Source organism: Pongo abelii, chromosome 16 (assembly GCF_028885655.2).
Source record: "Pongo abelii isolate AG06213 chromosome 16, NHGRI_mPonAbe1-v2.0_pri, whole genome shotgun sequence".
NCBI classification, from domain to species: Eukaryota; Metazoa; Chordata; class Mammalia; order Primates; family Hominidae; genus Pongo; species Pongo abelii.
The window spans coordinates 62,286,708-62,299,317 of NC_072001.2; the positions used below are offsets into that span (position 1 = coordinate 62,286,708).

Sequence of the window (12,610 nt, forward strand, 5' to 3'; positions counted from 1 at the left end):
CTATGCCTCCCTTAGTTTATCTGTAAAGCAGAGATAATAATACCTAAGTCACAGGGTTGTTGTAAGAATTAAGTGAGGGTTTTTTCTCTTTAAAATACTTAGAACAGTATCTGGGCACTTACATATTTAGTGCTATATAAGTGCCTGCTATTATTATTTTACCATTTAGAGGCTACAGTGATTAACACAGATTGTTACTGGCAGCTCTACACTGCTGAAAGACTAATTGTCAGAATATATATGCGATATACATATATAAATACATATTCATATGTAAGAGTTTATGTGTGTGTGTGTGTCTATCTATCTATCTATCTATCTGTCCATCTATCTATCTTTTGGATCGAATGGCCCCCACTGTGTGTGTGTGTGTGTGTGTGTGTGTATCACACACACACACACACACATATAATTATGCCATAACCAAAAATATCTAATAGTTTCAAAATACATGCAAGAAGTTTTTGATATTCCTCCCTCCAAAAGGTGGAGCCTCATTCCCCTCCCCTTAAGTGTGGACTTTGCTTAGTGACTTGCTTCTAATAAACAGAATGTGGCAGAGTGACAATACCTGAGTCCAAGATTAGAACATAGAAAACTGGCTTCTTGCTCATTCTCTCTTTCAGATCACTCACTCTGGGGAAAACCAACCATTACGTTATGAGGATATTCAAGGAGAGGTCCATGCAGCAAGGGGCTGAGACCTCCTGCCAACAGCCACATGGGCAATCCATCTTTCAGCCAGATCCTCCAACCCTAGGCAAGCCTTCAGACAACCACAGTTCCAATCAGCGTCTTGACTGCAACCTCGTCTTTGAGTCAGAACCACCAAGCTCAGCTGATCCCAAATATCTCACCCTCAGAAACTGAGAAAATAAGTGCTTATGGTTTCAAGCCGCTAGGTTTTGGGTTAATTTGTAACATAGAAATATGTGAAAAACATATTCCTAAATCTTTGGGTCTCCTCTTTTTCTGGTCTCTAGTCCTAGCTTTACTAAATATTTTGTCCAGAAGAAACTTGTTACCATAGTAGATTTAGCTAAGGTATCTTGGTGGGCAGTTCTAGAAGGAAAAGCAGGATTCAGCAATCGCAGAGTGAGAGGACAGAAAATGAAGTAAGGTAATGGGTGAAAGGAAGGAGCCAGAACAGGAACACAAAACCCTTAGTTGTTTTACCTTTTTTTTTTTTTTTTTTTTTTTTGGAGATAGGATCTCACTCTATCCCCCAGGCTGGAGTGCAGTGGCGTAATCTCGGCTCACTGCAGCCTTGACCTCCCAGGCTCAAATGATCTTCCCACCTCAGCCTCCTGAGTAGCTGGGACCACAGGCACATGCCACCACACCTGGCTAATTTTTGTGTTTTTTTGTAGAGACGGGGTCTCACCACGTTGCAGAGGCTGGTCTCAAACTCCTGGGCTGCAGTGATCCTCCCACCTTGGCCTCTCAAAGTACTGGGATTACAGGTGTGAGCCACCATGCCCAGCGTACTAGTTTTACTCTTTATAGCCAAGATATGAAGCATCACCAGCATCAACTTGTGTTACTTACATCTACCAAGAAATCAAAGACCCGGGCGTGCAGGGCCTTGGCGAGCGCATCCCGGGTGTAACAGGCCTGCTCCACGTTGAGGGTCACGTGGATGGATTCGGACTTGCCTCCCCACTTGCTATCCATCTGCCGGCTTGTTAGCTTTTCTTTCAACCGGTCCTGATTTATCCCCAGCAGATACGCAGGAAAAGCTAAAACTGTAGAACATAAAACAAAACATGACAATCTTTCAGAATCGTGACACTTCCAAGTCATCTCACAAACATATGGAGGCACTTATGTGCACATGCACGTGTGTGTACATAGAAGGCACAATCACGGGCCCCAAGAGCTTATGTTCTAGTGAAGGCTGCTTATCAGTAATCCCACACACATCCATCTCCTTTGTTTTTCCCAATTGTTTTATAACATGAGTCAATTCCTATGACGACTGAGACTTCCAATACAAATCAGGGATTCAAGAAGGATGGCAAACCTATCCCTCCTACTGAGATCACAGTCAAATGCCTAAAATGGACATCTCTCCAAGCTTCCAGCACGACAGCCAGGAAGGAACTCAATCAAGAAACATTTCTTTGGCTCCAAATATTGTTTTCTTCCTTTTTAGTACAATGTTTTCATAGCATCATTTTTGAAGCACCTGATATTACTGAACTAATAATTACAACCAATCCCATGTTTATTGAGTATTTAGCATGTGTAGGGTTACTAAAGAGAGAGTAAAAGATAGAAAATATGTAAGAAATCTTGAAAGCAATCTAGATGAGGCAAAAATAGTTTGCCAAATAAAGAACCCTTGGAAAAGCTGAATATGTAACACAGACAGACAAGATCTGGAGAAATTAGAACAGGAAGATATTACTACTTGCTGGGGTAGTCAAGAGATTTGAGCTGGGTGTAAAGGATGAATAGCATTTGTGCAGATGCAGAGAGAAGGGAGTGTACCAAGGGGAGGAAGCAGAAGTGTGGGAGACATGATCAAGACGAGATGCGGTCTACAGTGTGTGGAATAGCACTGGCTACAGCTGAAAGTTCAGGTCAGATTAAAAAGGTTAGGACAGATTCTAATGCTGGGGGTCCTTGAATGGCATAATATATTTGGGCTGCAGGCAAAAGGGGGCCTGATGGCTAATAAAGAGGGGCATTATAAGAAGATTCCTCTGAGGGTAGCATATGGAGTGAAATGAAGGGGATGGTATTGTTCATATCCTGCCCTAATGTCACATAGTATGGTAGTTTGTGGTCTTGGATAGAAAAACAGAGACTTCCATAGCTCAACATCTTGTTTCAGACCATGAAACTTACCAAGGAGGGCTAGTGATATAAATGGGGTTTTCTTGATTTCTGGGCAGAACGTTCTCATATAAATAAATGACACCATTCTTCAACATGAACGAATGCTCAGATTTTTCCAATATGAATGAAAGATTTTTATAGATGCAATGAAAATTTTGAACTTGGCTATGAGTTTTCTTTTTCTGCATAATGCTTTACCAAAATTATCTGATAAAAGAATTTTGTTAAAGGCCTTATGATAATGCTAAAAAATCACAAGTCTCCCAATAAAGGATAATCTGTTTGAATTTCACAGATGGTGTTAGAATATAACGGGCTGACACTTCTCAGTATACACCTTCCAATGAGATTAAGTCAGTGAATACATTTTGAAAAAGTATAATGCCAGAACAAGACATTTATCCTGTATATAAGTGTTTCACAAAAATGCTTTGAGCAATAGAAGGGCTTCCTTTTAGAAAGAACATATAAACAAAATCAAATGCACTGATCTGAAAATGGCCATTGTCCTTAGTTTAGTTTTACTGTTAACACATGTCTAGGAATCTGGATATGTCTTCCAGTGAACTAAAACTTCCTGTGCACAGAGTAAGGACAGATGACATTCATAAATCAGACTGGATCCATGTCGGGTTGTTGTGAGAATCAAGAGACATTCACCAACATATCCAACTAAGAAGGGATTTCTTAGTTTGTTTAGCTTCACAGCAACGTAAAGGTTTGACCAAGGAAATGCTACATTTCCATTAGTCTAAGGTCAGGTAAAAACAAAGCTTGTTTGGCCAGGTGTGGTGGCTCACGCCTCTAATTACTGCACTTTGGGAGGCCCAGGCAGGCAGATCATCTGAGGTCATGAGTTTGAGACTAGCCTGGTCAACGTGGCAAAACCCCATCTCTACTAAAAATACAAAAGTTAGCCAGGCATGGTGGTGCGCACCTGTAATCCCAGCTACTTGGGAGGCTGAGACAGGAGAACTGCTTGAACCCAGGAGGTGGACGTTGCAGTGAGCTGAGATAGTGCCACTGCACTCCAGCCTGGGTGACAGAGAAAGACTCTGTCTCAAAACAAAAACAAAAAACAAAACAAAACAAAACAAAAAAGCTTGCTGTTATTAATGGCTATTTTGCTTTAGTAGGCCAGTTCTGATGAAAATCTTACCATTTTTTTTCTACACTGCAAGAGCTAGAGAAAGTCTGCTTTTTTCTATTATAAAGGCATGGACTACCACTTCCCTCTACAAATTTATTCCATAGATATACTAAAATATGAGAAAGATGATAGAAACCAAGGCTATTCCTTTCAGTAGTGTTCATTCAGTCTTGTAACAGCAGAAGATCAGAAACCATATTAATGTCCAACAACAGATAAATAAAGTGTAGCCAATGAATGGAATGCTATGCAGCTATAAAAAGGACAGCCAGGTGCAGTGGCTCAAGCCTGGATTCCCAGCACTTTGGGAGGCCAAGGCAGGAGAATGACTTAAGGCCAGAAATTCGAGACCAGCCCTGGCAACTAAGCAAGACCCCATCTCTTAAAAAAAAAAAAAAAAAAAAAAAAAAAAAGATAAAGCTCCTTATGAATTGATACAGCATAATCTCACATTATATATATAATTATATATAATTTAATTTTATATAATATATAAATATATTATATATAATATATAAATATATTGTAATTATATATTATATATAATATATAAATATATTGTAATTATATATTATATATAATATATAAATATATTGTAATTATATATTATATATAATATATAAATATATTGTAATTATATATTATATATAATATATAAATATATTGTAATTATATATTATATATAATATATAAATATATTGTAATTATATATTATATATAATATATAAATATATTGTAATTATATATTATATATAATATATAAATATATTGTAATTATATATTATATATAATATATAAATATATTGTAATTATATATTATATATAATAAATATATAAATATATTATATATAATATATAAATATATTATATATAATATATAAATATATTATAAATAATATATAAATATATTATATATAATATAATTATATAATACATATAATATATAATATATATCACATATTATATATAATATACATCATATATATCATATATATTATATATAATATACATCATATATATCATATATTATATATCTCATATATATCTCATATATATATTTATGATATAATATATTATATTATATATATTATATATATTATATTATATATATTATATATATTATATATATTATATTATATATTATATATATTATATTATATATATTATATATATTATATTATATTACATATATTATACATATTATATATTACATATATTATATATTATATATATTATATTATATATATTATATTATATATTATATATTATATTATATATTATATATTATATATATTATATATATTATATTATATATTATATATTATATATATTATATTATATATTATATATATTATATATATTATATTATATATTATATATATTATATTATATATATTATATTATATAATATAATATATATATAATTTTTTTTCCCTTTTTGAGATGGAGACTCGCTCATTGCCCAGGGTTCAAACCATTCTCCCACCTCAGCCTCCAGAGTAGCTGGAATTACAGGTGCACACCACCACCAAACCTGGCTAATGTTTGTATTTTTAGTAGGGATGGGATTTCACCATGTTGGCCAGGCTGGTTTCAAACTCCTGACCTCAGGTGATCCACCTGCCTCGGCGTCCTAAAGTGCTGGGATTACAGGCATGAGCCACCATGCCTGGCCTAAGACACATGTTAAGTGAAAAAGCAACTGCAGAACATTACAGTATAAGCCCCCATTATTGCACAAAAGTGGGAAAAAAGAGTGGTTGTGTGTAGTTGTTTTGGAACACACATCCTTTAAAGGGAACACAAGAGACTGGGAATCTTGGTTACCTCTGACGAGGGGAACAAATGGACTAGAAAAGGTATAGAAGGGAGAACTTTCACTGCATACCCCCTCGAGCCACGTTAATGTATTACCAAATGAACAAAACCCCAAATCAAAGAAAATTATTGGTGGGGGGAGGCCCATTTCCTAGACCTCTCTGGCTTCCATCTCAGCCTTCTCCGATCTCCATGCCTCCATCGCCTCTAGTCAGGGAATTTCATGGACAGTTGCCAGTGCTCGGCCTTACCCATCTGGCTGAGAAGACTACTAACTCTGGACATCAATGTGCAATAAAACACTTCTTGCTTCAAACATCTAGGGAACTGTTTGCTGTTTCAGTGTCATGATTTTGTTTTCAAGCATAAAGAGGCAATAAATTATTTTACTATCCAAGAAGGCAAAAGAAATCCAGTCTACTTCAACAGAAACTACCACCAAACCACACTGTTACAATTAAAAGGCCAAGTGTTAATGATCCTACTGGAAACATATGTGCATTTGTTAAATGTCAAGGATAATGTACACAAAGTTTAGAAACATAGTTATCATTATTATGATTATTAGGTCATGTTTTTAGACTTTATGGACACCCTGTATATTTCTTGTTTTCTACTCCCTTCCCTGGTAAACATAATTCATCTTTTCTTTATCAGATAGACATCAGAAGTCAGCAGAACTTCCCTCTTTTATCAGAAAAGAAAACAAAAACATAAAAAAAGAACCTTATTTGGAATGGAAATATCCCCACTGCATTGTCAGCAATGAGTGGGATACTATTTATTACTAAGCATCTAAATTTATCATCCTTAAAGAATGCTGAGAAAGGAAGAATGTCTTCCTGGGTGGTTAAAGGATGTGTGGGTTCTGAGAGCAGCCTGCAAGCTGTTGATGCCTAAGAGGCTAAAGTCATGTGCCACTGTATTTATGGTAGATTTTGGGCACATGCAACCAACAGCATCTCTCTGTAGGAAGAACCCTGATTTTTTTCCTCAAAGAGTAAAAACGACCATTTAGGTGCTGAGTCTCCAGGTATACAGATGTGATCATTAAACGTGATCATCAGAAACGTCAACACAACAGTCAATGTCCACCTTTTCCTGTGTTCAGAAATCCAAGGTAATCCAATCCATGGAACAAACTGTGAAGCTGTGAGCTTCCCATATTTACATATATTATATTGCTCCCTCTTTAAAACCTTTAAGTGAATTTAGATTCTAAAGACCAGTTACTGAAAAGGTTTTGATAAAGACACTAAATCTTTTGCATTAAACCATTACTCTAATCCCCATTAAAGAGATCACTTCATCTTTAAACCAAGGTGTGAAATCCTCCCAGTTTTCCCCAGGTTAACGATAAATTGAAACGATTCCATTAATAATCGATGGTGTGGGACTTGGAAAGGCTGGGGGTAAGGACAGGGGCAGGTGCATAGAAGAGGTCTGGTCTCTCGTGAAGCCATTCTGTTCTGCCACAGAGGACATGTAGATTTCTCACTTCTTCCCAATATTCCCATTTGAGATCTAAGCAAAGGAAAGTGCTAGTTTACTTCTAATCAGAGCTAGCCACCCCTCATTCAATGGCCACGTGCCAGGGCTACGCACACTCTTCACTCTCCACAGCCGCGTAGTTGCCAACTTCTTTGAAGCTGATGTTTCCCAGGTGGAGAATACCCGCCACTATCTGCAACACCAGCGTTTGCTCTTCTGCAAAGATCCCAATCACATTCATGGCGTGCTGGAAGAGAAAAGAGAAACTATCCAGAGAAGCTGGTCGCCAGCTTTAAAAGCACGTTAGGAAGAAGCCAAGGCAGAGCAGCTGCTCTAAATAAGGGTGTGACAAGTACAGACGAGTTACCAAAAAAAAAAAAAAAAAAAAAAAAGCCAAAACATAGATTGGGTTGTGCAGTCACATGTGGCTTAGCTTGTGATGACAGCAGGACGTTCTTGTACAACATGGTCACTGCCCAATGCACACATTCTTCTCACGTCTCAAACTCATGCTGGAAGGGCAGTTCTGTCTCTAAGCATAGCATGCCATCCTCCAGGAACAAGAGAATACTCCAGGAGGAAAGAGACTCGGAGGAGTGGTAGTTGTACACAAAGTCTCCAAGTCCTATCTTCATCCTTTGATGTGTTTTTGTTGCCAGCTTCCCCTCGAAGGTTGCTGCTGACCTTTCCACCTACTCAAAGTGGACTCAAGAGATCCTTCCCTTCATCAGGAGGGATAAGAATATATTGTACTTGCAAAAGGATCTTAATGAAAAATCTCCAGGAAATCCAATAAAAGCATCATTTAAAAGTCCAGTTTCTGAGGTCCCTTAAATGCAATAAATACCGCTAAAATGTCTAAATCTTAGAGAAACATCTCCTAAGAAAACTATACTCTAGGACCAGTGTGCAGACTCCTTATTGGCACTTTTCCCACCAGCTGCTTTGAGGTCATGTGACCTGTTGATACCATTTTGTTTCCTGGCACCCAGGACACAGTCTGTTTGAACTTTCTGTCCCTTTCAACCACAAATGTACTGAACCCACACTGCTCATTCAGAGTCTACTGCTCAGTTCTGGATCTGGGTTGAGGAATAGTCCCCAGCTTGAAACAGACTCAAAGGGCAGTGGGTGGTAATGAAGGCCTTTGAGACTAAGTGGGTGTTCAGCCTACCTCCAGAAAGTTCTACATTATTGCCCCCAGGATGGAACCCCTCCATAATCTACCTAGTTTCACAACTTGGACCATAACATATATGCAATGTGAAGGGCATGGCACAGAAAAAGGGTCCTCTGCCCTGCACAATACAGAGAGGAAGAGAGTATTCAAAACCAGAAAAGAAATAAGAGAAAAGACTAAAGACGTTCCAAAATGTCTAAACCTATTCAGTCCATAGACGTGCGGTTTGCTTAGCTTTTCTAAGGAAATAGCTCACTAATAGAGTAGGTCATCAGCAAACAGGTATGCTCAACGTATGAATCATTTTTGCCTATTTATCAGAGCTCCTGCCGGGGGACAATGATGAATTCATTTCTTTAAGTGAATCTCAAATCATTAAGTAGTCCTCAGGCAACTGGCACACGGCTATGTAAGGGTACTGAAACATGTATGAGCATACAGAATGCTCACAGAGAAAGAGGCAGACATTTCATGCAGCTCTTTGCTTTATTAATCTTCACTGCCCTTTCGGCCACAGGAAATGGCCAGTTGGGAGAGCAGATCCTGCCTGGCCCTGTGCCGGCACTTACCAGAGTTTCCTGAAACTCCCGCCTGTCGTCAATGTCATCAACCTTGTATGAGCCCGAGAGGCTCAGGTAGTAATAATAGTCCATGCTGGTGACGCCAAGGCTGTGCTTCTGCTCTGCAGAGGCGCCCTCGATGAGCTGGAGCAAGAGAACACGGGCTGAGGCATGATGTGGACCACAAGGCACCCGAAGTCACTGCTGCATCCTGCAGCCACCATCCCCAAGGACTCTCTATCTCTGCTTTCTAAAATTATAGGCAGTCCTGGCTCCCAAATACGTACTTACAGTAGCCCCATGTCATCTCTGCAAATTTTGATTCCTAACTCTGGAAAGACCTGCAAGAGCTGAGGATTTTCCATTGTCCACTGAAAGCAACTGGACTGCCACCCTTGGAAGAGTGGAAAGCAAAACAGATTTTAATTACTTCGCTCCTGCCCAACTTGCTATCACTTTTTAAGCTGGCTTTTCCATGCTTCTCACTGCAGGGTGCATGTTAAAAAACTGCCATGCCACTTCCTGCTCTCTGGTACTCTTTGCCTTCTTTAGAAGCTTTTCCTTGACTGTGAACTTCTCCAAGCCGCAGGATCTACTTCCTTGCCATGACATAACCACCTGCATTCTAGCTTCTCCCCTCACCATTCTGACGGAACCCTTGCATGGCTATTTTTCAGTGCCTAAATCCAACAGCTTTTTTTTGGCCCCCACGCCCCAGCTCGTCCCTTTTGCCCAAGAGCTCTGAGCATTTGATCCTGTCGATGTCGCCCTGAGGCTTCCCTGGCTTGGTGACACCGCAGGATCCTGGCTTTCCTCCTTCTCCTTCAACTACTTGCCTGCTGGCTCTTCAATGCCTCCCGATCCTACATATCTAGAAAGTCCCCTAGTCCTGTGTGGCAGGATTTTCTCCCCACATCCACTCCTATGTATTTCGTAGCTTCAAGAATTTCTTTTTCTTCTTTTTTTCTTTTTCTTTTTTTTTTTTTTTTTTTTTGAGATGGAGTCTCGCTCTGTTGCCCAGGCCGGAGTACACTGGTGCAATCTCTGCTCACTGAAAGCTCTGCCTCCTGGGATCACGCCATTCTCCTGCCTCAGCCTCCTGAGTAGCTGGGACTACAGGCGCCCACCACCACGGCCGGCTAATTTTTTGTATTTTTAGTAGAGACGGGGCTTCACTGTGTTAGCCAGGATGGTCTCGATCTCCTGACCTCGTGATTCATCCACCTTGGCCTCCCAAAGTGCTGGGATTACAGGCATGAGCCACCACACCTGGCCAAGAATTACTTTCATGTCAGAATCTTGAACCCCTGCACCCATCAGTTCCCAGCCTCTATTCTGGTGGTTTCTGCCCTAAGGGCAAAGGACTCCTGGGGGAGGGTTGGGGCTTGTATTTATTTAAAGAAGTCCTGACATCCATTATACACTTCCGTCTAGCACTAGGTATTATTTAAGTGAAATATATAATTATTTTTCACTTATCTATATATGTTGCTTTAATACAATTTTAAAAATGACTGAATTCACAGAAGTTTTAATCATTTATATACTTTTTCAACCAACAGATACCAACTAAAAGAATTATTTGGCATCGCCTAAGATGTGTGTGTAATTGAAAAGATTGAATGTGAGCTACTTCCACAGTTTAATGTCCTTCTAATCCAGTGATCCACAAACTAAACACGAAACTAAACAAAACAAAAAACAGTGACCAGGTCTTTCTTCGAAGAAAGTCTAATGTGGATCTTCAATATAAAATACTAATAAGTAAATAGAACATAAAAAATTTGGTTATTAACATCATTATATTTTTTAAGTACTTAAAAACCTTTTACAAAAGTAGCTGAATCAGGGCCAGGTGCAGTGGCTCATGCCTGTACTCCTAGCACTTTGGGAGGCTGAGGTGGGTGGGTCACTTGAGTCCGAGAGTTAGAGACCAGCCTGGGTAACATGGTGAAACCCCACCTCTACGAAAAATACAAAAATTAGCCAGGTGTGGTGGCATGTGCCTATAGTCCCAGCTACTTGGGAGGGTGAGGCAGGGGGATCATTTGAGCCCAGGATGCAGAGGTTGCAGTGAGCCAAGATTGTGCCACTGCACTCCAGCCTGGGCAAGAGAACAAGACCCTGTCTCAAATAAAAAAATAAATAAAATAAAAGTAGCTGACTCAGATGACTGCTGAAGCCTGTAACATAACCAAAAAGCACCCTGCACACTGCTCTGGCCCCAAACTCTCCACGACTTCTGAGGGTCTAGGTGGAAACTTTTCAACTTGGCATTAAAGATCCCAAACCTATCTCAAATCTTTCCTCCGATAGCTCACGTTCTGGAGATGCCTGCCCTGCACACAGGCTGAGGCCGGGCTCTCTGACTGGCTTTCCCTCTCCCACCTCCACTGCTTTGGTGCAGGTCACCTGTCTTCCCTGATCAATCCCCTCCACTTTCCATCCGGGCTCTACCTCCTTCACACCTCTCCTACTATCCAGCCAAACCTGCCCACACAAATTCCTTTGGCAAAGACTCCAGCACTCCTCATTTTGTTTTGAAGTTATGTCAATACTTTCTTGATGATTTAGCTTTGGGGGAATTTCTGTCTTATCACTCCAATTAGAACTCACTCTCCTTGAGGGCAGGACATTCTCACAATTCTGCACATTAACTTGTACATGGTATCATCATCAGTCCTCCCTGGCTTGCCAGACTATAGTCTATGCCTGAAGTCTGAGAAATATTTTAACATACAGAAGGGACAGGAAATGGGTAGGAAAAAAGTAGAAAGGAAAACCTGGTAAAATATGTGAAAACTCCGCTCTCCTGGGTTCCTCATCACCACCCTAGATTTTTCCAGAAGGAAGTTGGAGATCTTTCCACCATCTGGTTCCCCACCTGGACTGAACTGGATTTCAAAGTATTTTCCCTGGAAGAAAGTTAGGGATTTCCTTCAATGGTTGGTGAACAAAACATGATGTCCCAAACAGGCTTTGAATACAGTATATAATTCAAGGAAATTCATTAATAAAACACACATTCTGAATTACTCCTAATTTGAGTCTAGACTTCCTTAGTTTTCAATCAGACAATAACCCATGCTTTTGTCCAGCCACACAATTCTGTTAGAGAGAGCACCTATCATTCCAGCATGACTAAATAAGGATATGCTCTATTCCTTGCTCATTTTCCCCCAGTAGGTGCCTGTCTGCTCAACCAGAAGGTGTAAAACATGAGGCAGAAAAATGGCATGGCAGCCTTTCAGAGGAAGAGCACTCTTGCTCTGTCAGGCTTCATCTCATGGCTTTGAGCAAAAACACTCAATCTCTCTTACCTATGGAGCATCTAAAATGTTTATCTAAAACGGAAACACTTTATTAAAAGTAAAGTTCTTTCTAGCTACTGATGGGCCTAGGGATTTTTGTCAGTGTCATTGTTATGAAAATTCCTCTTTAAATGACTGCTAATAGGGAACAAAGGAAAATAAAAACCTAGACTGTAGTTGAAAAGGTATCTAGGTTGTTAAATTAATTATACATAGCCAGGCGCGGTGGCTCACGCCTGTAATCCCAGCACTTTGA

The 12,610-nt window shown here is 39.3% G+C and overlaps 1 protein-coding gene across 1 annotated transcript in view; it reads right to left on the reverse strand.

Annotated features, from left to right (window-relative positions):
* MYO1E (myosin IE) overlaps positions 1 to 12,610 on the reverse strand; it is a 233,980-nt gene that overhangs the window by 82,761 nt on the left and 138,609 nt on the right. Inside the window, exons 7-10 of the mRNA XM_024232358.3 lie at positions 11,827 to 11,958; positions 9,053 to 9,187; positions 7,418 to 7,550; positions 1,549 to 1,745 (exon numbers count right to left, since the gene is read on the reverse strand). Coding sequence (XP_024088126.1) covers positions 1,549 to 1,745; positions 7,418 to 7,550; positions 9,053 to 9,187; positions 11,827 to 11,958 — 597 coding nt within the window. The remainder of the gene's footprint in view (positions 1 to 1,548; positions 1,746 to 7,417; positions 7,551 to 9,052; positions 9,188 to 11,826; positions 11,959 to 12,610) is intronic.